Below are 21,280 nucleotides of genomic sequence, written 5' to 3'. Positions count from 1 at the left end.
TCCCATGTCTTTCTCACATTGTAGTTGTTTCTCACCTTTTTTTTTTGTCTGCATGATTTCAGCATGCGAAACAGCCCCATTTACCAAGTCGTTTTAATTTATAGGTCTGTTTAATTTATCCAGATTTTTCCTATGAAAATGCTCTATCAAATAAATCCTTATTTGTTGCTCGAATTGCTTTCAATTATGTCAATAAATGTGTTGGATGATTAAAGAAATGTGGAAGTTTTATTTTAGAATTGCTTCTTTTTACACTTTTCTTTAAAAGGAGTGGTTTTGATCACTTAACTTTTTTTTTTACTGGTGCAGGAACTAGTGCTGCACTATTTCCAGACTGTCCAATATTGAGTCCCATCTGTAATACTCTGTATTGCATCGTCACCTCTGCACACCCTTCATATTTCAATAAAGTTGCATGAGAGCCAAGTACCACATTGATGTTTATAAGAATGGGAAATCAGTGCAGCCTGTTTAAACCTGGGATAGGATCTAATACTTATAATTAAACCAGTGTTAATTGACCCTAAATCAATTCTTCAAATACTAAAAACAACAGATTGCGTCACCTATAATAACGTGAAACATTTTGATGACACTATTATTAGGCTTTCTTGCTTGATGTGTTTTACAAGCTTTATTTTGGCAGATGGGTGAATATAATATTTTCACAGGACTTGAGCACCAGAAGGATATTAGAAACAATTTTTTTTTGAATTTTTAAATAAATTTAACAATTTATGTTTTTCTTTTCACTTTTACCCGATCTCGATTATGAGATATTATTGCAAAGGTCCGAATTGAAGAAAATCAAATGTCAACGTGAATCATTTCATTTACTTCAAAACTATTATATAAGGTGAGAGTTCAAACATAAAAACACACCGAGATTGTCAAGTTTAAAGATTTTTTAATTATCTGTAATGATCATGTTTAAGCGCGGATTTATTAAAGGCACGGGCGCAATTGGGGCGATTAAAATCACTTAATAACTGGATCTGTGTTTCCTCCACATGTTTTCATTCGAACCTAAATATTTTCATTTTCACGGATCGTTTTCCATTTCCCAACGTCTTTGATTAAGTTCTGACAACGAGATTCTGTATTTGGTGAAGTTTTGATGAGGGCGAAGAAGTTTCAGGGACCGGTTGGACTCGTCTGTCCCCGCCCTCCCGCCCGGGCCGGGCGCACCGGCCGCACCGGCCCGGGGCCGGCCGGCGGGGAGTGTCGGTGGGCCGGGCTGCCCGGCTGTGGAGGGGCGGGACAGGTGAGGGGAGGCTACAAGTATGAAAGGATAGGTGTGTGTTTCACCATGTGGAGGAACTGAGAGCGGACGCGTTGGTAGTTTTTAGTCGCGTCATTGTTGTTCACCTGTTTATTTGTTGTTTTTGTTTGTTTGTTGCGTTAATTCGTTTCAAGTCGCGTCGCCATGGAGAAGCACGACTCAGAAACGCACGAGTTCCCTCATCCGTTCATTCACCAGGTGAAGCTCAGCCGGCAGCAGAGGCTCAAGGTAAACTTTAAAAAAAAAACTACTTTGTATGTATTTGTATTTTAAGTTACTCTTGTAACAAACGTTCCTCGCCTTACAAGGTGCTGTCCGACAAAAAGGTGGATAACTGGTCACAGTTATTGTTGCCTGCAGGGTTCACAAAGTCATATGGAAATGTTTTCTTCTTGGCTTTCTCCCTTTTCTTCTTATAATTTTCCTCCCATACATAACCATGCACTCGTCATTCGAGTTAACAGCCTCATAAAACCGGCTTATATTTCCTTCTCATCATGTTATAAATGTCCCAGCAGCATGCCACAGAGTTGCATAACATCAACGACTTGTACTCGCCAGAAAAGGGAAGGCAACTTGGCTGGAAATACTGCCATGATCTATATCAGAACATTTTCCCACACTGGATTCAGGATGCATGGGAAAGTCACAGAGCTCCTGATCAGTCCACTTAGTGTTTCTCTTATTATGTCATGTGCAGAACTGAGTTTGAAACTGCTGTCGTCATATTGAGGATTATTGTTTTATGCTCCCTTGAAGAATATTGTTTAAATGTTCAGTTTCATGCTCTTCTAGTAGAGTAGAAGATACTTGATCAAAAGTATGAAAAAAGGCAAACAAATTCTTCCTTTGTTTTTTGCCAAACAAACAAAAAATCTACACCCATACAGGTCGAGTGCATTCTGGTCTAACCTGTGTATTTTGAGGTTCCAAGGTCTTTTATTGTTGTTTCACATACAGTTTAGTGAATGACAATAGCTATATTGCTGCACTATTTCACCTATTTGTATTTCGACTTTGTCCATGTTTGGCTTGTTGCATAAAGAGTCTACTGTACATTTCTCATCACAGGGCTTCATCCTCGGCCTCTTCCTCTTCCCAATGCGGATCTCCATGACGGTGGTCTTCTTCCTCATCATGTGGCCCGTCGCCCGGCTCCGAATGGCCGGCCTGTCCGCCGAGGAACGCTCCCGGCCAGTCACGGGCTGGCGCCGCTGGCTTTTCCACCCCATCGTCTGGCTGCTGAGCCGCGCCGTCTTCTTCTCGGTGGGCTTCCATTGGATGAAGGTCAAAGGTCGCAGGGCGGGGCTGAAGGAGGCGCCCATGCTGGTGGTGGCACCCCACAGCAGCTTTCTGGACATGCTGGTTCTGTGTCCCACCCAGCTGGCCACGGTGGTGTCGCGATCGGAGAACACCAGCCTGCCCGTCATTGGAGGTAAAGTGCGACGGAACTTCTCCCGGTTGGCTTGAGCTCACGGCTTGAACGGGTTGATGAGTAATAGAAATCCAGACACGACAGTCCATTCCAACAGGCTGAGCAGTCCTCTCTGCTTCTTTCAAAGAACAACAGATTTATGCCAGTCACACAATACATAATTTTATAATGGTGATGTCAAATAGAATATTTTTCACGTTACATTTAAGTAATTGCAAAAAGTTAAGAGAACTGGTCGTTGTAGGAAGGTAAACAATCCTAGGCTGAATTTTCTTGTGGGAAAAATTTATTAAATTCCTTGCCATTGGGCGTGCCTGTTTTGTTTTGTTTTGTTTTGTTTCTGTTTTTTTTAAATGGCTACAGGTAAAACATGATAATTGGTCTTGAACTAACCGCATACATTTTTCCACTGGATTTGAACAAACTGGAGATTTAAATCGACCTGCGCACACGGTGTAGGAGGGGGCTGCGACAACGAGGTGTGCCACCATGTAAACGTGAGGCGATTCTCCACCCCAGAGGCTCTCTACCTGCGGTGACCAAGACCCACACCTTGATCCTACCGGTGCTTTATAACCAAGTTGTCTTAACAAAACAAGAGTTGGACAAGCATCAGGATGTGGACTTTACGATAGAGGGGGGGGGGAAACACACTCTCACAAGGCCGGTCGAAAGATCTGCGCTGAGGTTGTCAGAATTGGCAGCCTTTCTCGGAGCTCCAGCCACAAAGGTTGGCAGCAAAGAATGAATAGAAGAAATAAAAATAAACTAGCTGTTATCTGTAAATTGTTTAATTTCTAATTGCTCAGGGATTGTTCACAATATTAGTTGGTTAATTTGTAATAAAACAAAATGAACAGGAATTTAAGCCTTGTGTCACATAAGCTGATACTTTTTTTTTTTTTTTTTTTGGTGATCAAATTTGGTGATTTGCTATTGAAAACCCGAGATTTACTGAAATGCATTGTGAAGGTCGTCTGCATGCGGATCCTCCTCTATAGCTGATATGCCCACCGTGAACTGGCTTCACCTGCTCAAGATGCCTATCAAGTCTCCTCTTGTTCCACATGGAAATGACAGTCTTTTGTTTGAGCAGTGAGAAGTGGGACTCGTCTCCCACTGCGCTTTGACTGGTTCTGCTATTGTAGTTTTTTTTAATCATACTTAAATGCCAAGCTTGGATAAGCCCATTTATGGTTTGTGCACTATATATATATATATATAACCTTCACTTGTTATGGGAAAACCATATGAAGTCCATGCTTTATGTGTTTAACTGGCACTCATAATTCCTTTTTGCATCGTGAGAAAGGACAACTCGACTTGCCCACCTACTATGCAGACAACCAAGAGTAACATTTGGAATGGAGGGGCCCCGAGGAAAGTAAAAGCATGGCAGGAAGTCGCAAGATAAACAAGTGACTCACTTCATTGGCCTTCAGTTTTCTCTCGTGCCTTGGGACTGGATCTTTTTGGACCCGGTTCCGTTTTCTGATTTCAGTTTTCGAAACTGTGTTTCAGCTCTGCTGGAGTTCAACCAGTCGGTGATCGTGAGCAGGAAGGATCCCGAGTCCAGAAAACAGGCGGTCGCTCAGCTCCATGAGAGGCTCTCCTCCAATGGCGGCTGGCCTCAGGTGAGGTGTCCTTCAAACTACTCTGCAGCTCCTTTAAGCCAATATTACAGCTGATGTCTGTATAGTGCAGCAGAATCTTTTAAGTTGTATAGCATAATTTATCAAATTATTATTAATATAATAAGATCATTAATTTAGTACTTTTCTGTTGGTTCAGTCGCATTTGAAAGTTTGTGTAGCTCAGGAATTGTTCTGAGAAAAACAAGAGGTGACGGAAGCCAACAAACGTACTAAACCAGTCCGTTTATTTTAGTTTCTTTCCGAGCAAAAATATGTTTGAGACTTGACTTCCTCAAAGGATCCAGTGCTGTTTGTAATTTCAGTCAACCTTATGGACAACATATCACAGCAAGTATATACTGTAACTAAGATGTAAATCATGTCCAATTCTGGTGCTTGTATTATCATTGGAATTATTATTTTCACTTCTGCACTGCGCTGACCTTCCTTTAGACTACCTTTTTATATACTGACGATTTTAACCTAGCGGGCCACATGTTGCAATAGGAGAAACACCAAAACTTGTACACCTATGTAGTATAGGAATAAAATGTTTGGTATTGTGGTCTTTGAGAAATAGTTAAAAGAAAAATGTGAGCGAGCGACTTTTGCTGCCTTTAGGGAAAACGTGTCCTTTGCTTTGTTTTAATGCTGAACCAGTGTTCTTCCTAGTAATGAATAACCGGTCGCAGGTTGGTTGCTTTACCATTGATCAAAACTTTTACAAATATGGAGATGTCTTCCGTGTTTTTGGTGTATTCTGTAGCAGTTACAGCGCCACCCGAAGGCCTGGTGTATGTACTGCATTGTTTTGAGTCGTGTTCATAGTGACGTATGGATGGAGTCTATTTTTGCAAATAATAAATCCATAAATCTGATCTAGATGCTGATGTTTCCGGAAGGAACCACAACTAATGGCCGGCATCTCATCAAATTCAAGCGTGGTGAGTAAAGTCAGTGACGCACACTTGTGCCACCTTAAGAGGAGGCCAAGCCCTTGCTGTTCAGTTTTTCTTTTCGGGACTTCTTCAGTGACAATGTGCTACATCTGCCTGCTGTTTGTACAAATCACGTAGGAATGAGTGGCATGAGAGGAGAGGGCGTCGCCGCGCATTGTTTTGCTACTGGATGAGTAACTTCTCCTCTTTCCTCGCTGATCCTCCCTCTCTCTCTCTCTCTCCTGTCTCTGTGTTCTGTTTCCACCACCCTGTCGCTAGGTGCCTTCCTCGTCGGCGTCCCCGTCCAACCTGTTCTGTTGCGTTACCCCAACCAGCTGGTGAGTGGAATCATCCGGGTAACAGCTCACTCTGGTTCATAGCAACAAATAAAACTAATGCTTGTACAGTTAACTTTATAATGTCCAATTTTTCAGTCACAAAATATGAAGCCATTAAAGTGACGCCTTTTCTTTATTTACTCGGGGGAAACGTTCATATCAAAGTTCCACACAGCTTCAGTGATAAAAGCTAAGATGTTTGTTGCTCGAGCTGCAGATTAAGACTGGATCAGAGGTGCTTAATCTGCGGGGTTATCATACACCTGGGGCCAAAACTGGCAACCAGGAAGGAATAAACTTCACAGTGTGTCATGATTACAAATACGACATGAACTACAAATTTTCACGTGAAATTTGCTGTCTCTTATTTGTTTAAGAAAGATTAGAGGACTTAATATTGAGAAACAGGGTGAGGGATCAATGTTGCAGTGGGCTACCAGAATTACATCCGCTTTAAACCCGTAGTGTCTGACTGTATTTGTCCCTGAACTACAATGACTTGGTCTACAGTGTCACCACTGTATGGAGTTTGAGTTATGAACATATACATGTAAATATGCAAGATGAAAGCCAATAGCTAATTTCTCTCTTTAGTCCCTTCGGCAGGTTGATGTCAACAATATACGATAATAAAATCAATTAAAAAAAACAGTATTGAGGAATACATCACATTATCACAAAATGTTGTTGAAATATTTCAGAGAAAGCTAAATATAATGCAGGCATGAATGGGGGGAGGAAATGGGAAATTTGAAATGTATAGAAGAGATTTTAAAGCAACAAAGTTGCCAAATCTTGCACCATTGCACTTTTGCAAATTAAAATTACTGCGATCAGCAATCAGTTTACCCAAGTCCTACAGTAGGCTGCTCAGTTATTTATATGCAGTGTGCAGTGTTATGGACACAATGTACATGGGATGGTCTGGCCAGAGTTGTATAAAGAGCACACTTAACTGTCTGAGTGGAATTGCATAACAAAACACAAGAAAGACCAATAGACAGTGTGAACATGTTTGAGTTAACAATGAAGTTAAATAGTTTTCATATAATACAGTTTCTTACTTAGTTATTCTAAAAATAAACAAAAGAAAAATGTGTAATCTTCTAATCTGTCTTGAGAGCTGAGTGGAGGTGAAAGGCCATGTTATTCATTATCCAGATCCAAAGTCAAATTCTCATCCGTTGCTGTTCTATAACAAGAAATATCACTTAAATCAGAGAACAGCAGTTATGATTTCACCTTTACCGAGGGCTTCAGTGATTACTTGCAGTCGGTGCATTTATGAGTCCCAAAGGTTTGACAAAAACAAAATATGACTTGCGTTTCCAAAATTGGAATTGTACATTTTTTATTAAACTACTTGGGTCTGTACAACTGCCAGAATGTGAATATTCTGAGTACATACTGTTGTTGGCAAAGGTCTTCATACCCCTTGAACTACTCCGCATTTAGTCACATTACAACCACAAATGGGAACGTATTCTATTGGGATGTTATGTGATAGACCGACACCATGTGCTGCAACTGTTCTTTTGAATTTTTCGCAACCTGCATTCGTAGCATATTCCTGCACGTACATACGTTCCTCTTGCTTTGACAGTTCTTCGTCACTTCTATGTTTTGTCAACTCTGCCATTTCCCTGAAGGCATTTTATCAGACTGTAGCTATTCCTCTGAATGCTGTGCAGTTTTTTTTTTTTTTTTTTCAAGGTTGCATTTGCATACTGCATGGGTGCATGACAAAGACGATATCCAGTGTTATTTGTGACTTTTTTTTTTTCTTTGCTACCTGTATCTTGTTTACTATGTGATTACACTCTTTATGACTCCTCTACAGGATACGGTTCGCTGGACACACAAAGGAACAACCTGGTAAGTTTACTGTTTAAAAATAAATGTTATGCTATTTTGGGGATCATATTATAGGCTGTTCAAGGATTTACAACATGGGGAGGAAGTTGGAGACGAATTGGAGCCATCTATTAGAGAATATGGCCTGTGGGCCAATATTGGCCTGCCAACTGTCTGTATTAGTACAACACTATAAAGCCTTATGCATTATGGGTAAAACGATCCATCCATCTTCTATGGATCAAAATAAAAGAAGCTGAAGTGGCTGTAGCAGGGTTGACTGGGAGTGAGCAGAATGAGGGGGTGAAGAATGGGAGCATCAGAGGGGAGCGCTGGCTCGTGTTGGGAAAGTGTGAGAGACGACGCTGCAGTGGTTTGGTCATGTATCCAGGGGGACATGATTGCCTTGTAAAGTGCTGTGTAACTATATTTCTTTGTGCTAAAGCAAAGGGCACAGTAAATAAAGCTGCTTCAATTGAACTGTTCTGGCCCAGTCTGGATCAAATTGTTCTCGATACAGCCGCTGACCTGAAATTATCTGGTCATCGCTGGGTTAACAACTTAATCTGTTACTATATGGTGTCGTCATAGTGACCCCTGTCGTGCATATTTGTGCAAGCACAGCATTTATGAACCTCGAGGCCTCATTATCAGACACGCCTTACGTTGCAGATAAGGTTCTTATTTTTGCTTACGGTCGTTAAAGTTAAAAGCTTTTTTTTGAGGTTGTTCCTTTTGGCCATTGACACAATACAGCAGTATTGGCCACAAATATAATGTCTTCAATGGGTACAGACTGCTGCTTCAAGTGTTTCTCAAAGGAAATATTATCTATTTGTCCTTTAGGTTCGAGACTCTGTGGCACACCACTTCACAGCTTAACACCAATATGACTGTTGAGGTAAGACATTACGTATTAATATGTCACAATATTATCAATAAAAGTGCTGCTTTCTTCATATGATTGGATGCACACAGGGGTTGTAGACGATTTATGAATATTAATATGTTGTCTTTGCCTTTTCCCCTTAAAAAAAAAAAAAAAAAACACGATCAAGAACTTTTTCTCCATGTTGACTTCCCATTGTATCTTCAGCCGATGGGCTGAACTTATGGTAGAATTGTCACTTTGTTGCTTTACTTGTTAATGGTGAAGAAAATATACACACGTGTAAGTTGCAGAGGTATCAAGAGCAGAAACATGTCAGTCAACTATCTTGCGATCATGGTTTTTCGAAGACAACAAACCCACATGTGACGTGTTGTAACTGAACACGTGGTTGTGGACCTCGGAGTGGAGCCGTGATGTGTGCTCAGGGTGTGTCCACTTCACTCGGACATCACTGCTGCTTGAAGGTGCAGCTGCATTCTAATAATGAGTGAAGGAGGGTGTGTGCCGAAGCAGTGTTCAGCTTGTGTAATGTTCCATTATTTCGCCGTTTTTGGTAAAAATCCATTGCATGCATCTTCCGTTATTGTCTTTAACCTGTATGTGTCTCACCGTCGAATGGTTAATGTGACGACAGTCAACAAAGCTTTTTTTTTTTTTCATTGTGCTCTAGTTCCTGCCGGTTTACAATCCTTCAGAGGAGGAGAAGAATGACCCCAACCTTTATGCAGACAATGTGCAGAAGCTCATGGCCAAGTAAGCCCCAGATCTAACAGTGATTACATCATTTTCTGAGTCATCATTAACTGTACTATTAGTATTCTTGTTGATTATATAAAATACCTAAAAATGTAGTTATTTCTGAGGGGTTTCACCTTTACTGGACAATTGGCAATGTTTTTTATTTTTTGAATTGTTATTTTAGAAGAAAATTAATCTAACGCAACTCTACTTCTATCTCAGAGCTCTTGGAATTCCAGCAACCGACTACGTGATGGAGGGGGGGGTTCCTGTCCGTAAACTGGGCGGTCTCTCTATCCCGCTGGAGTCTCCTGCCAGAGAAACACTGTCATTGCTGCACAAAAACCGGTGAGGAAACATTGAGAAATCATGTAGGATTTAAGCATTAATGCTTTTGTGCACCAGTTAACGATCATGAGTCACTTTAACACCCTTTGGTTGATGTCGGAAGTACAGGACAGACTGGTTTTGCCTGGTGACTTCAGTGTATGTCACTGCATAAGATGGGTGTAATGTGTAAAGCTAAAAAAGTCAGTAGATCTGGCAGAATGTCTTCTCACAGGCGTCTTTGTCCTCCCGTCTCAATAGTGTGGAGACACAAGATATCAAAGCTGCGTTGGACAGAATGATGAAGAAGTGCGAGTCTGGAGCTTGGGGGTCAAGGGTCAGCACCAGGGAGCTCTCCGACATCCTGGCACTGAAGGAAAAGCAGACGGCCAAAAGCATCAGTGGCCTCTACTCAAAGGTAAATATCTAGACGTCTGTGTGAAATTATACCTTGACAGTTGAAGCGTTTGCTTTTCAGTATTTATGACAAACACTTGAAATTGATGGATACAATTTTTGATATTACTCTGATTGAACTCAGTCTATTGCAGGAAAAGTCGACTGCTGTTATTATTGTTCTGAAATGACTTAAAACTGATGAGCAAAAAAACTTGAGGAATCATTTTTAGATATGTTCTAACAAATTGGACAGTAATTTATTATTCATTAAATTAAAAAAAGGGCAGATTGAGAATAACATATAATTGGTAGTTACATTGGTTATGAGCTCAGGACATTGTGAGGATTGTTCACTCGCTTTGGTTCATCAGCAATTTGATGTTTAACTTGGTCTTGATTTTGACCCTGGGTTGGAAGAAAATACGTTGCATAATTTTCAACGTTCTCAGGTTGCTCTCTTGGTTATGAGTGACAATATGTGTGGAGGTGATGTGTTTGTATTCATTGTAATGACGCCTTCTCCCAGCCTCTTTCTTCCTCTTGTACCATACAAGTTTTTCTGCTTCGAGTGAAGACGGATGGTTTCAATTCCACAGTGAATGAAGCAGGTTGCCTGCTGATCCAGTGCTGCTTTAAAATCCTCGGATGATGTGCTGAAAACTTTAACAAAGCTGAGCTGCATTTAATTATTTTTCAGGGTATATTCTAAGCATCCAATCCTCTTTATGGTTTCAGGATGAGATCGTGGACCTGAGACAGGTCTACTTCAGTGTGTCAGCCCTCTCTGGATTTGGCAGTTTCAAGTCGCTCCTTCACTCTGCTTTCACAGTAAGTCCTGTTGCTTCACACGCCACATGTGCTATTCATCTGAACGTAACCTGTAAGTAAATGATTCCTTACAATTTTTGTAACATTAAACTGCGAGGTTATAAATGGACTCGACAGGTTTGGTAGCTTTCATCAATCTGCAATTCCCGTTTCTAGATGTGACTGTGAAAATAGAAGAACTCAACCATACAAAGTTAACGGTGAAAAAGCAAGTAAATTAATTGAAAACTACAAATGCATGTTTTTTTTGATATAATAATGCAAAACAGTAATTTATGCCAAATGTTTAATGATAGTTTTGGCTTATTGTGCGATAAAATACATTACTCTATTTTTAGAGGTTTATTTAGGTAGATAAAACAAATGCAGCCGATTATAATCAATAGTTTAGTCTATGACAATCTCGGAGTATTACCTCAGCACCCATGTTTATGCTTTAATCTTGGTAAATAAAGACGGGTTGTGCATTTTACATAACCGATCACTTCGGAGTCATTTCAGTATTTGTATTGCGTAAACGATGGTGATAAGTTCTTTCTTCCAACTGCATCTTTATTTTCCAGCTGTTCAGCAAAGAAGAGGAAGGCATTCTCAGTGCAGAGGAGCTGTCTGACCTCATGGGGGCGCTGCTGGGCGTCACTCAGCACAACACCGCCGAGCTTTACGCGGAGGCGTCCCGTCAGGGCCGCCTCACTGAAGGTTTGTTTGTTCAACACTATTGTTCTGAGACCATTCAGGCTTTGCAGGGAAGTATGGGGTGTGACGTTAAGAGCAAAGGATCGTCTGTGACTCAAGCTAAAACGGTTACCTTAGCAGGTGAAAAACAGTTTTTGTTGCTCACAACAAACTTATTTTTGGCCACCGACTTGTTATGTAAAAATTCATTTGAAAAGTTTTTCTGTTGTATGAATCATCAAATCTAAATGTGACCAAAATGGGCTGAACAAGTAGATAAGACTTCAGATCTATGGGCCTTTTTTTGTAGAGAAAAATGGGTGAATTCTTTGAGGGAAAGAAGAATTAGTTGGTATAAAAAGGATTTTTTTTTTTTTTTTACAGCAGTTTACAGCCTCCTCTTTCAGTAATATTTGGCAAACAAGTTCAATAAGTACTTTTTAGAGCAGATCTAAACATCTTGAATCTTTGGGGTTTTTTGGACAGTTTTTCAATAATATTGGTGAGATAAAAAAAAATATTCCCCAAATGGGAGGATTGGAGGAAATAATAGAAATAATCTGTCAATGGCATTTGATTTCATTGTTTTGCTCACATGGAGAAAAGAAGTACCGTTGTTCTTGGGTCTTCGTGTTTAACATATCTGCTTCCTCCAACACAACTTAAAAGGAAAGACGGTCATGAAAATGACTCCCAGTAATAAATTTGACACAGATCAAGTCATTTTTTAAAATGCATTAAAACCCACTGAAATATCACAAAGAGATGCTTGAGTCATGCATCTCTTGCACATTATTGAGTCACTCTCAAGCCAGTCTGTCTCTTGCAGTGTATTTTGCAGTCTGAACACTTCTCTTTGATTGGTCGCTCTGGCGGTTCAGTTTTGCTGCTTCGGACCGTTGGGCTGATATTTAACCAGAATCTGTTCCAGCCAAGAGTTTCAGCCGTTGTTGTGTGAAATTATCCTCCTGCTGCTTCTTTGAGTGACTCAATACATCGATTCGTGTCGCAAACCTGCAATGTAAAAGTTTCTAGCCGGAGACAAGTTCTAAAACTTAATTTGTCTCAGTCTAAAATGACCTATATTACACTGAAATTGTTATATATTGTCTCTTTAATGTTAAAATCATAAAGCATAATTCTCTAATCTCGGCAACTGTTGGACATATAGTGATAAATATTGTTATAGTGAGAGATTAATTTAAAAAAAAGTGATCAAAATTGCTCTTTCTTTTTTGTTCTTGGGTTAGTAGTGACACTTCAGTGTTTGAGGAACTGTTTAGTTCTGAATAAAAAAAAAAAAAAAAAAATCCTCAGCTAAAATCCTATTGCATCTCTGCGTCCTCACAGAAAACCTGCTGCGTGTGCTCACGACCCACCCGACCTATCGGAGACTCGTCGAGGAATATCTGCAGGTTGGAGAGGCGGGCTCCTCGCCGTCACTCCATTCTTTGGCCAATGGAACGGCTGCAAACGACGCACACAACAACAACGGATTCCTACAACAAGAGAAGAAGTTTCAATGAGAAACGTATTTGTCTTGATCAGGTTTTGCTGGGGGCCAAAACGAGTTGACAGCCGATTGTATTTTAAATTTATTTGTGGATGTATATTTTTCTCTCTAAAATGTGTGCAAGTTTACCTCTTTTTAGATTATTCTTCAAATATTCAGATGCTGTTAAAAGATTTTTATTAAGTCATAAAATGTCTTATTTATAAAATATCCTGTTATGTACATCAGCTGCTTTTTTTCTTATTTTTTAAGAATTCTGGTTTGTGCAAAGAGACAAAAAAGACTCTGAAAGGTTTTATGTGTGAATATTCTTAAAATGTAATAAAACTGTGAAATTTTTAATGTGTCTTGGTACAATTTCTTTTTTTAAAGTTACTCTTGTCAGTAGCAAATCTTCAGCAGTATTCACTTTTAACCTTGATGACAAACTGTGACATAGTGACTCACTACTTTGTGTTTATGTACAGTTAAACATCGACGATCGAGGTGTGAATCTTTGTTTTACTGGTTAGTTAGTTAGTATATGAAGCACATTTTGGACAAAGTGTTCATTGCCACACAGTTTATCCAAACACTCCTGAAAGGCCTTTGTGCTTTTTTTTCCCCACCTGAGTGCAAAAATTTCAAAATGTATGTTTTCAAACCTTGAATTGTGGACATTTTAAAAGTTAAGTTTATTGGTGCCTCTGCAGTCTACGCTGAGAAAGTTGCTGGCTTGCGTCGTCGTTCTTGTTGTTTTGTAGTTGGTCATAAACAGATTTCTGCTATTTTTCTGTGAATTGAGGTAAAGAAGGATTTAAGAAAAAATGAATGCAACAAATGATCATTATTCTTGAAATCACTCGTTTCCACGGAGTTTTGTCGAAACAAGGCAGATTCACTAACAACTTGTGGTGGTATTACAATTCTGGACCACCAGGGGGCTCCTCGTCTAGCTTGTTTATTGAAATGATAAATCCATGCAGCACCATGCAAAGATGTCTTCAAGATGACACGACTCGTGTCCTGTTGCATTATAGCTGTATTTTTTTTCTTCAAATGTCTGACCCCTTTATATTGTTGTTCTTTTACTGACAGATAACTGCATACTGCACGTTTCTCGCCACTGCTGCTGGTGCCTCATTGAGACATGTCAAGTCTTGCTGAGCTACTGCTGTAAAATAAAAACAAAAAACAAAAAAGGTCATGCATAAAACAACCATCTGGATCCGTATATGAAACATCCAGTCGAGAAACTGGATGCATGTGTGGATTTATCTGCACTGTGTTGTTTATTTATTTATTTTTGACAAAATGCTTCTCACTCTGACAACATGTGCAAAAACATAGCAGCATATTTAAAAAAAAAAAAAAAAAAAATGTTTTTCTTCGTTGTTAACAAGGCACAGCACATCTGTCCCCATGGCAACAGTACGCACGGAGGCGTTCAACGCGGTAGCTGTCCCTATGACAACAGCGCTCACTGGTGTTCACTCTTTTTTTTCCCAGAATGCTTCACTTTCCCGGATATCCGCTCTGCCTTCCCCGGAAGCTGTGCCACACGTGGATCCAACGCAAAATACTTTTTTTCCCCTCCACAGAACATAACTGTGACTTTAAAGATATTTTTTAAGCTTAAAAACAAGATTCCGTCGAAATGTTCCTGCAGTATTACCTCAACGAGAACGGGGACAGAGTCTACACCCTGAAGGTGACGCTCACGTGCTGTGTTTACATCTTGTGTGGTTAACCTTCCGCTTTGGAATATTTACTGCCACTTCAGGTTTACAACTAAAGACGAAACAAAGGATGGAAGACTAGCTTTCGACATAGTTGACGTATTAATGCTGTGTTCTATGTTTGTATATGTATATTATATAACTCGCTTTGCATTGAACGCAAAACAAACAGTGCAGTACTAAATAGAACGATCGTCAGCTTGGAAAGCGAACACCTGAAGTATTGGGTATTTATTCTCATTAGAAACAAATGACTGCTTGATTGTAATTTTCGAATGTTGAACGAAGACAAAGATCAAGATAATCTCATGTTTGAGTCCAGACAGCTGCTTGTCAAGAGAAACGTGGTATGAGTATGTATTATGACACAGTTTACAACAATTACATTTTGCTCTTTGGGCTTCTCCAAGCAAATAAGTATTCTTAAGAACAATAAAACATGAGGCAGACAACTCGTGCCTCTAAATGAATGAAGCACAAATACCATAACATAACTACATTAGCCTTTATGAGGTGTAAAAATGAAACGTGCCATTGGTCGCATTGATAATTTCTACTTCTTGTTGCACCACTGGATTGTTCGACAATGGACCACTTGGATCTTAGTACAGAACATAAATACTTGATTAAACCCAAAGGGAAATGAGCTGTAACAAGGCATTTTAAAAGTTGGATTAAAAAAAGCAGTTTACCAAAGTCGCTGCTTTTGTTGATCGTCCATTTTCAAAACGTTAGATAACATGGCCTTTTATTTCTGTTTATACCAGAAAAGACGAAATCAATAGGCAGTGTTACAATTTGTTTTGTTTTCCCTTTACCACCATCAGAAGTTGACTCCGGACATGCAGCCCACCAGCTCGGCCCACCCTGCTCGTTTCTCTCCGGACGACAAGTACTCCCGCCACAGAGTGATGCTGAAGAAACGGTTCGGCATTCTGCTGACGCAGCAGCCCAGGCCTGTCCTGTGAGAGAGAGAGAGAGAGTGACTGAGGAGGACCATGCTGGGATGGAGTGAGAGAGGCAAGACCAAGACTTGTGTGGAAGTGAAGATGTGGTTCCTTCATCAAGAACAAGAAAACTTCTTGATGTGAATTGATGGGACTGGGTTATTATTTTTCTTTTCTTTTCATCTTTAACAAGAATGTTACAAATCATATTTTACACCTTGAATTTGTTCAAATTCATTTTAATTTGGCAAGTTTTTTCATAATAAATGTTTGGTTAATGATTTGCCAACTTGTTTACTGTTGCTTTTTAACTTAACAATTAAAAGAGACCTTTATCTGATACTTCTATTGATTTCTTTAACAAAATTGTCACTCGTTGACTCAAACAGGCCAACGTGTTTATTTTTTTTAATCCAATTTCATTATTAACTTAACAATATACAAACATAATCTAAATAGACCACAACGCTACAAAATCAGAAATGAAAGACACATGGGCAATGAACTATGTGGAAAAACAAACATGCATCTATTAAGTTCCAGCTAAATTTGCTACAATGGTTTAGTGGATTTGTATTTATTGTTAAAAGCTTGCCAGAGGTACACAACATTTTGAGAATTTAGGGACCAAAATGAAAGTGTCAGGAAAAGCAGAATTTTTTTGTGTTGTCAAAATTATTTGATAATCTGCTGAGAGGCAACAGCTAAAGCAGTGGTGGTGGGCTGATAAAAGTTGGATGAATAAATTGGGCTTTGTTTCAGTATTTGTTTGCATAGTGAGCAGGAAGAGCTGGTTTGAGTGGAAGCTTCACATGCTTTATCCTCATAGAGAGGGGCTGGAGCCAATCCCAGCTCACTATGGTTGTGGGCAGGGTACACCTGAATGGGTTCCTGTGCGTCACAGGACAGAAGGACAACCACACAAATTTATCTGCACACGAAGGGGAAATTAACTACACACCATGCATGACTTTGAAATGTGGGAGGAAACACGGAGAGAAAGACCATATTCCATACTACAAGGCCCAGCCAGCACTTGAACCCATGACCATCTCGCTGTGAGGCCCAGGGGTATAGAATAAATACAAAATATTAAATTATAGTATATATAACTATATACTCTCTTTATTTAAAATCCAGTATTTTGATTTATATGAAAGTACAATAATGCATCTTAAAAGGTACAAAGCCAGTCACCGTATGGAATTTCATTGTAATAAGGTCATGTATTGAATAAATTGAAAAAAAACCCCATATAAAGTGGATGGTAGAGGCATTTTATGGAGGAGATAAAAGAAGGTGGGTCTTTTTTTATTTTGAGTGGGAGAATGGTACAGACTAGATTGAACCAGCAGATGGCGGTAGTGAAACTTTACAGACGCCAACTGAGTTGAAGTCAAGTGAAGAAGAAGGTAAACAGTTATCAGGGACGAAAAAGCTGCTGATAAGAGAGAGAGAGGGGAACAGTCATCAGGGATTATGAGCGCAGTGGGAAACGTAGATAGATAAAACCAGCAGATGGCAGTACTGCTACTTTGTTAAACCCAGAAGAAGAAGTAGAAGAACTTCTGTTATAATTGAGATGCTGAAATCAAAGGATGCCGGCAGCGAGCGTCAGGCACACAAAATTTCCTCTGGAATTTTCGACTTTACATAAATATTCTTACTTTTATTACAAATGTTCAACGAGTTCTGAATATATCGGTTGAGTGCAAATAAACCACATTTCCCATAAAGCGCTGACATCGCTCCTCCATTGCGCATGCGCACACGGTGGGAACAACGGCAAGGAAAGTGGGACCTGACGGGCGCAGCCGCGTATTTTTCGTTGGGTCGGTTGGGCAGAAAAGTGCCGTGAAAACCCGGGAGAGGAGCCAACTCTTCCCAGATGTAACTGAAAACAGCCACACGGCTGCAGCGCTGCTTGAAGAAAACCCCAGCCAGGTATGCGTTTCATGTGACTCTTGTGCGGGATTAATTTTGCCGCTGTCAGTGAGAGAGCTTCGCGGAGTTGACAGTTTATCGGCGGCATGGCGAGCCGCGGCGGCTAACGCTAGCTTCGGCTGGTGGCGACCAGCTCACCGGGTACAGCCCCCCTCCGCCTCTGTACCTCCACGCGAGTGATGGATCGTCGCCTGGCGCGGCGCTTTCCGGTAACACCGTGGTCGTGTCACACAAATACCGCAAGCATTTCGTCGTAACGGGCTGATTCAACCACCCGGTTGATCCCGAATAAATAAAGTGCGCGCCCGTGTTGATTTTCAGCCGGTTGAAGTCAGCGCTCCTCGAACCCCGCAGCCCCACGCTGATGCCGCAGTGTCTTTTGTCATGAAACTGTTACCTAACCTCGGGTTTGAACCACATCTGGTCTTTGTGCTTTCGCGGCACTCGGCTCTGGCTGTTGCAGCAACATCAGGAGGTTTTCACCGACCGGTTCGAGCCAGAATTATTATGGCTAGCTTAATTGGCTTAGAATGGCAAGTGAGTGCCAGTTAGCCAGCGAGCATCCCCATCAGCTGGTGGAGCGAGAGATCCCTCCCTCTCTCTCTCTCTCTCTTTCTCTCTCTCTCTCTCTGCCCTAACATGGCTTTTATTGTGTTTTCGGTCAGTACGGATTACAGATAACAGTCACACCAGCTCAGGTAGGCAGATGACTCAACAAGACGACACTTTAAACCAGTTTTATTTCAGTTGACAATCTTCCACTTGCACAATCACAGTTGTTTGTGAGTGATCTGAATGTAACCTAAACTACTGGAAGGCTGGGGTGATGTGGAGATGTTAAAGATGTTCACCTGCCAGCCATCATCTGTGGAATTATTTCAGAAAAATATTTTAAACATACCAACATCTGAACTCGATCACATTCCTAAGCCATTAAATAAATATTGGGTGATGTTTGTGTACAAGGAACAAGGTGAAAGGTCACTGTTGGATGATGGTTATATTCAAGCCCTCTGGCAACACTGCATCAGGGAACGAGTTTTCTTCTACTGAATGGATGTGGGAACATCTTCAGAATACAGTTCAATGTGCAATTATCAAATACAAGCCAAAGCCGTGTCATGCATCATACATCTTTTAAAATGGAGCGAGACGAGATGAGATGTTGTTAGTGTTGTCACATGAGTCAGTGTACAGACAAACAAGGAGAACCGCCAAACACTGGAATCCTTGTTGCGACAGGGCTGCTTCTTCAGCTCACGCATCTGTAAAGTTATCAATGCTGAAAAGTATCCCCGAGATTTTACAAACATCTGTAGCCATCCAGAAGACACCTCCTTTTAAAGAAAGTCCATCATCACTCATGAATATATCGTGACTCCTTCACAACAGCATGGCATCACTGTTAAATAGTCCAGGTGCTCGTGTCTACAATTCTGCATCAGATAAAAATGAAATGCTCATTTCCCATCCATAAATACAGATTTATCCAGTTCACTGTCGTGGGGTGCTGCATGGAGCCAACCCCGGCGGAAGTGTACATCATAGACCTGCCGCCAGACTTCATAGGACTAGCAAAGAGAGACAGACAACACAGACACAGTCATTCACGCACACGGCTGATTATTGCCTCTAATTAACCTGGCATGCATGTCTCTGGACTGTTGGAGGAACAGACAATTAAGTTAGACAATTAAACTCCGTCGGTAGAAGTGGCTCTGAAATATATATATACATAAAAATACAGTTGAAATGGATCAAACATTATTAGGAGCCTTTGCTTCTGCTTTTTGAGCCTTACGTTAGAATATATTGTAATTTAGAACATCCTCCTAAATAGTCAACAGGAGAGTATTGTGGAAGGGAAAGTAAAATATTCAAGATTCTCATAAGATGCAAGATGTTAGACTATGTGACAAAAAATATAAATGAAAATCAGTTAAATGAAAGTCCTGAATCCTGTCATGTGCAGATTTTACTGCTTTGAAAAGTGATGTTGAGGTTACAATATCGGCTACAATAGCATTTCTGTATAGAGCATAAGAGCAACTGTAACAAACAGGTTCTATTAAGTATTAAATGTATATTACTACGACGTGTAGGTGATTAGGAGAAGCCACTAGTCAGAGCTTCTGGTTTCTTTTTGTGTTTAGAAAGTCAAGTTTACTTGGAGATTTTGAGATCATAAGACCCTCCAGGTGTGAGTGTGTTTGTGTAAACTTGGGGTCTCTATGACCAAAAGAGCCATTTCTGCGGTTTTCCACCAAATATAATTTGTCTGAAGCCGCAACACTTCCTAATAAACGTGAAGTGATAAAAAATGCATCCATGGCATTTAATTGTTGAATTTAAATATACTTTATCTTGTTGTTATGTTTTATGTCTTAGCAAGTTTTCTTTCTTTTTTTTTTTGTGGACTTTAGCTTTTTTAGCTATTTTATGCATCCTGGCTATTTTTGCCGAGTTAGCTATTTATATCTCAGCTGTACTAATGATTGGAACAGTTGTAGCTATATCAGCAGTTTTAAGCTTTTTTGACCGTTTTTTCCAGATTTTATTATTTCGTGTTTTTTCTTGTTTGTTTTTTTTTTTTTTTTGTAGTTTTTACTGTTTTATTTATTTTTAGTAATTCTGTCTGTTTTAGCCACTTTGCTTTCTTTAGCCATTTTAAGCACGCGGTTAGACCATTTTTGAAAAACAGTGCAGTATGCACATATAAAAATGAAAACAAAACGTTTATTTACATAGGAGCTTTGGGGCGCCGCTACAGAGGTGCTGAACAGCCGCAGGTTGCAGACAAATAAGGTCTGCATGCTTCTCTGCACGCCCATTGTCAACATGGCCTCCGCTCTCCCACTGAGTCCATATACAAATGTACATGGAAGTTTATGAAAATAACCTCCCAGCGCTTCCTCTGTCATGGCTTTCCTAACCCTTGCATAATGGGTGCGTGTTGTAGCTCTGGTTTTTCTTTATAAAAGCCCTCCACACGACCTTGCCGTCTCTCTGACCGTCCACCTCTAACTGCGGACTGACAGACTTGTGAAGCAGGCGATGCTGTAAAACAGAAGAAGAAGAAAAATGTGCCGTGCCTCTGCATGCAGACTGAAAGAGCCCAGCCAGCCGATACTGGCACAACCGGTTGAAACCGCTCTCTCTTAATAATTAAATTATGAACCGAGCTTGAAACAACACTTGCTCAGACCCACCTGTCCTGCCACTTTTTTTCCCTGAGATTCTGGAGAAAACTTGAATGTCATTTAAAGAGTTGTCATATTGTGGAGGGACGATACTTTACCACCTGACATTTAGGTGACAATTTATTGCACAATGATACATAAATTGTCTGCTGCACGCCCAAAAGAAAAAGAAAAAATCACCATATTTATATTTACTCATTGAATAAATATTTAGAATTTTTTAAGGTGGCATTTTATTGCATTTGAAGAATTGCTAGTTGCTTTAAGTGTGAGTGAGAAGCAGAAGATTAAGAAAGAACAACTGCACTTGACGCGTCCGTTTATTTGATTTATTTTTCTCTCCGCAAAAAGACAAAGTGCTCAAACATTGACGTTTTTTGATGCTGGTTCACAGTTTGGCATTCCTTCTTAGAAATAATTCTTTTGAATTTAACCTATATTTGCGCTTTATTTCTTTGTTTTTCTGTCTCTTTCTGTCACCCCCCCCCCCCCTCCTCCCCTTCCCTGCTCCACAATGATGGTTTTTGTCAGCATAAGGACGTCTTTATCTCCAGGGTGTATATCAGATGAGGTTTTGGAAACAGCAGTGGGAAAGACAAGTTTAACACGGTTTCTCAC

General features: G+C 40.2%; 2 protein-coding genes across 3 annotated transcripts; both read left to right on the top strand.

Annotated features, from left to right (window-relative positions):
- Positions 1-1,327: 1,327 nt before the first annotated feature.
- Positions 1,328-13,195, top strand: lpcat4 (lysophosphatidylcholine acyltransferase 4). Of its 2 annotated transcripts, XM_080518877.1 has the most exons (13): positions 1,328-1,510; positions 2,354-2,717; positions 4,239-4,351; positions 5,235-5,295; positions 5,569-5,627; positions 7,468-7,502; positions 8,328-8,382; positions 9,044-9,126; positions 9,334-9,459; positions 9,700-9,856; positions 10,573-10,665; positions 11,229-11,364; positions 12,691-13,195. In XM_080518877.1, exons 1-13 carry the CDS (start codon positions 1,427-1,429, stop codon positions 12,864-12,866), a joined length of 1,542 nt encoding a protein of 513 aa, XP_080375003.1. In that variant the 5' UTR covers positions 1,328-1,426; the 3' UTR covers positions 12,867-13,195. The 2 variants fall into 2 exon arrangements, with proteins under 2 accessions (XP_080375003.1, XP_080375004.1); XM_080518878.1 differs by lacking the exons at positions 11,229-11,364; positions 12,691-13,195 and adding an exon at positions 10,822-11,016.
- A 1,173-nt stretch (positions 13,196-14,368) lies between these two features.
- On the top strand, positions 14,369-15,858 carry nop10 (NOP10 ribonucleoprotein homolog (yeast)). The gene is made up of 2 exons (XM_080519214.1): positions 14,369-14,543; positions 15,399-15,858. The coding sequence occupies exons 1-2, from the start codon at positions 14,490-14,492 to the stop codon at positions 15,537-15,539; spliced, it is 195 nt and encodes a 64-aa protein (XP_080375340.1). The 5' UTR covers positions 14,369-14,489; the 3' UTR covers positions 15,540-15,858.
- Positions 15,859-21,280: the final 5,422 nt, after the last annotated feature.

Source organism: Blennius ocellaris (genome assembly GCF_963422515.1).
Source record: "Blennius ocellaris genome assembly, chromosome: 23".
Classification (NCBI taxonomy): domain Eukaryota; kingdom Metazoa; phylum Chordata; class Actinopteri; order Blenniiformes; family Blenniidae; genus Blennius; species Blennius ocellaris.
This window is presented reverse-complemented; position numbering and strand designations above follow the sequence as displayed.

Coding starts and splice junctions, on each gene's coding strand:
- lpcat4 (XM_080518877.1), top strand. CDS start 1,427: ATGGAGAAGCACGACTCAGAAACGCACGAGTTCCCTCATCCGTTCATT. Junction 5,296..5,568: donor TCTCATCAAATTCAAGCGTG/GTGAGTAAAGTC, acceptor CCCTGTCGCTAG/GTGCCTTCCTCGTCGGCGTC. Junction 5,628..7,467: donor TGCGTTACCCCAACCAGCTG/GTGAGTGGAATC, acceptor ACTCCTCTACAG/GATACGGTTCGCTGGACACA.
- nop10 (XM_080519214.1), top strand. CDS start 14,490: ATGTTCCTGCAGTATTACCTCAACGAGAACGGGGACAGAGTCTACACC. Junction 14,544..15,398: donor ACAGAGTCTACACCCTGAAG/GTGACGCTCACG, acceptor TACCACCATCAG/AAGTTGACTCCGGACATGCA.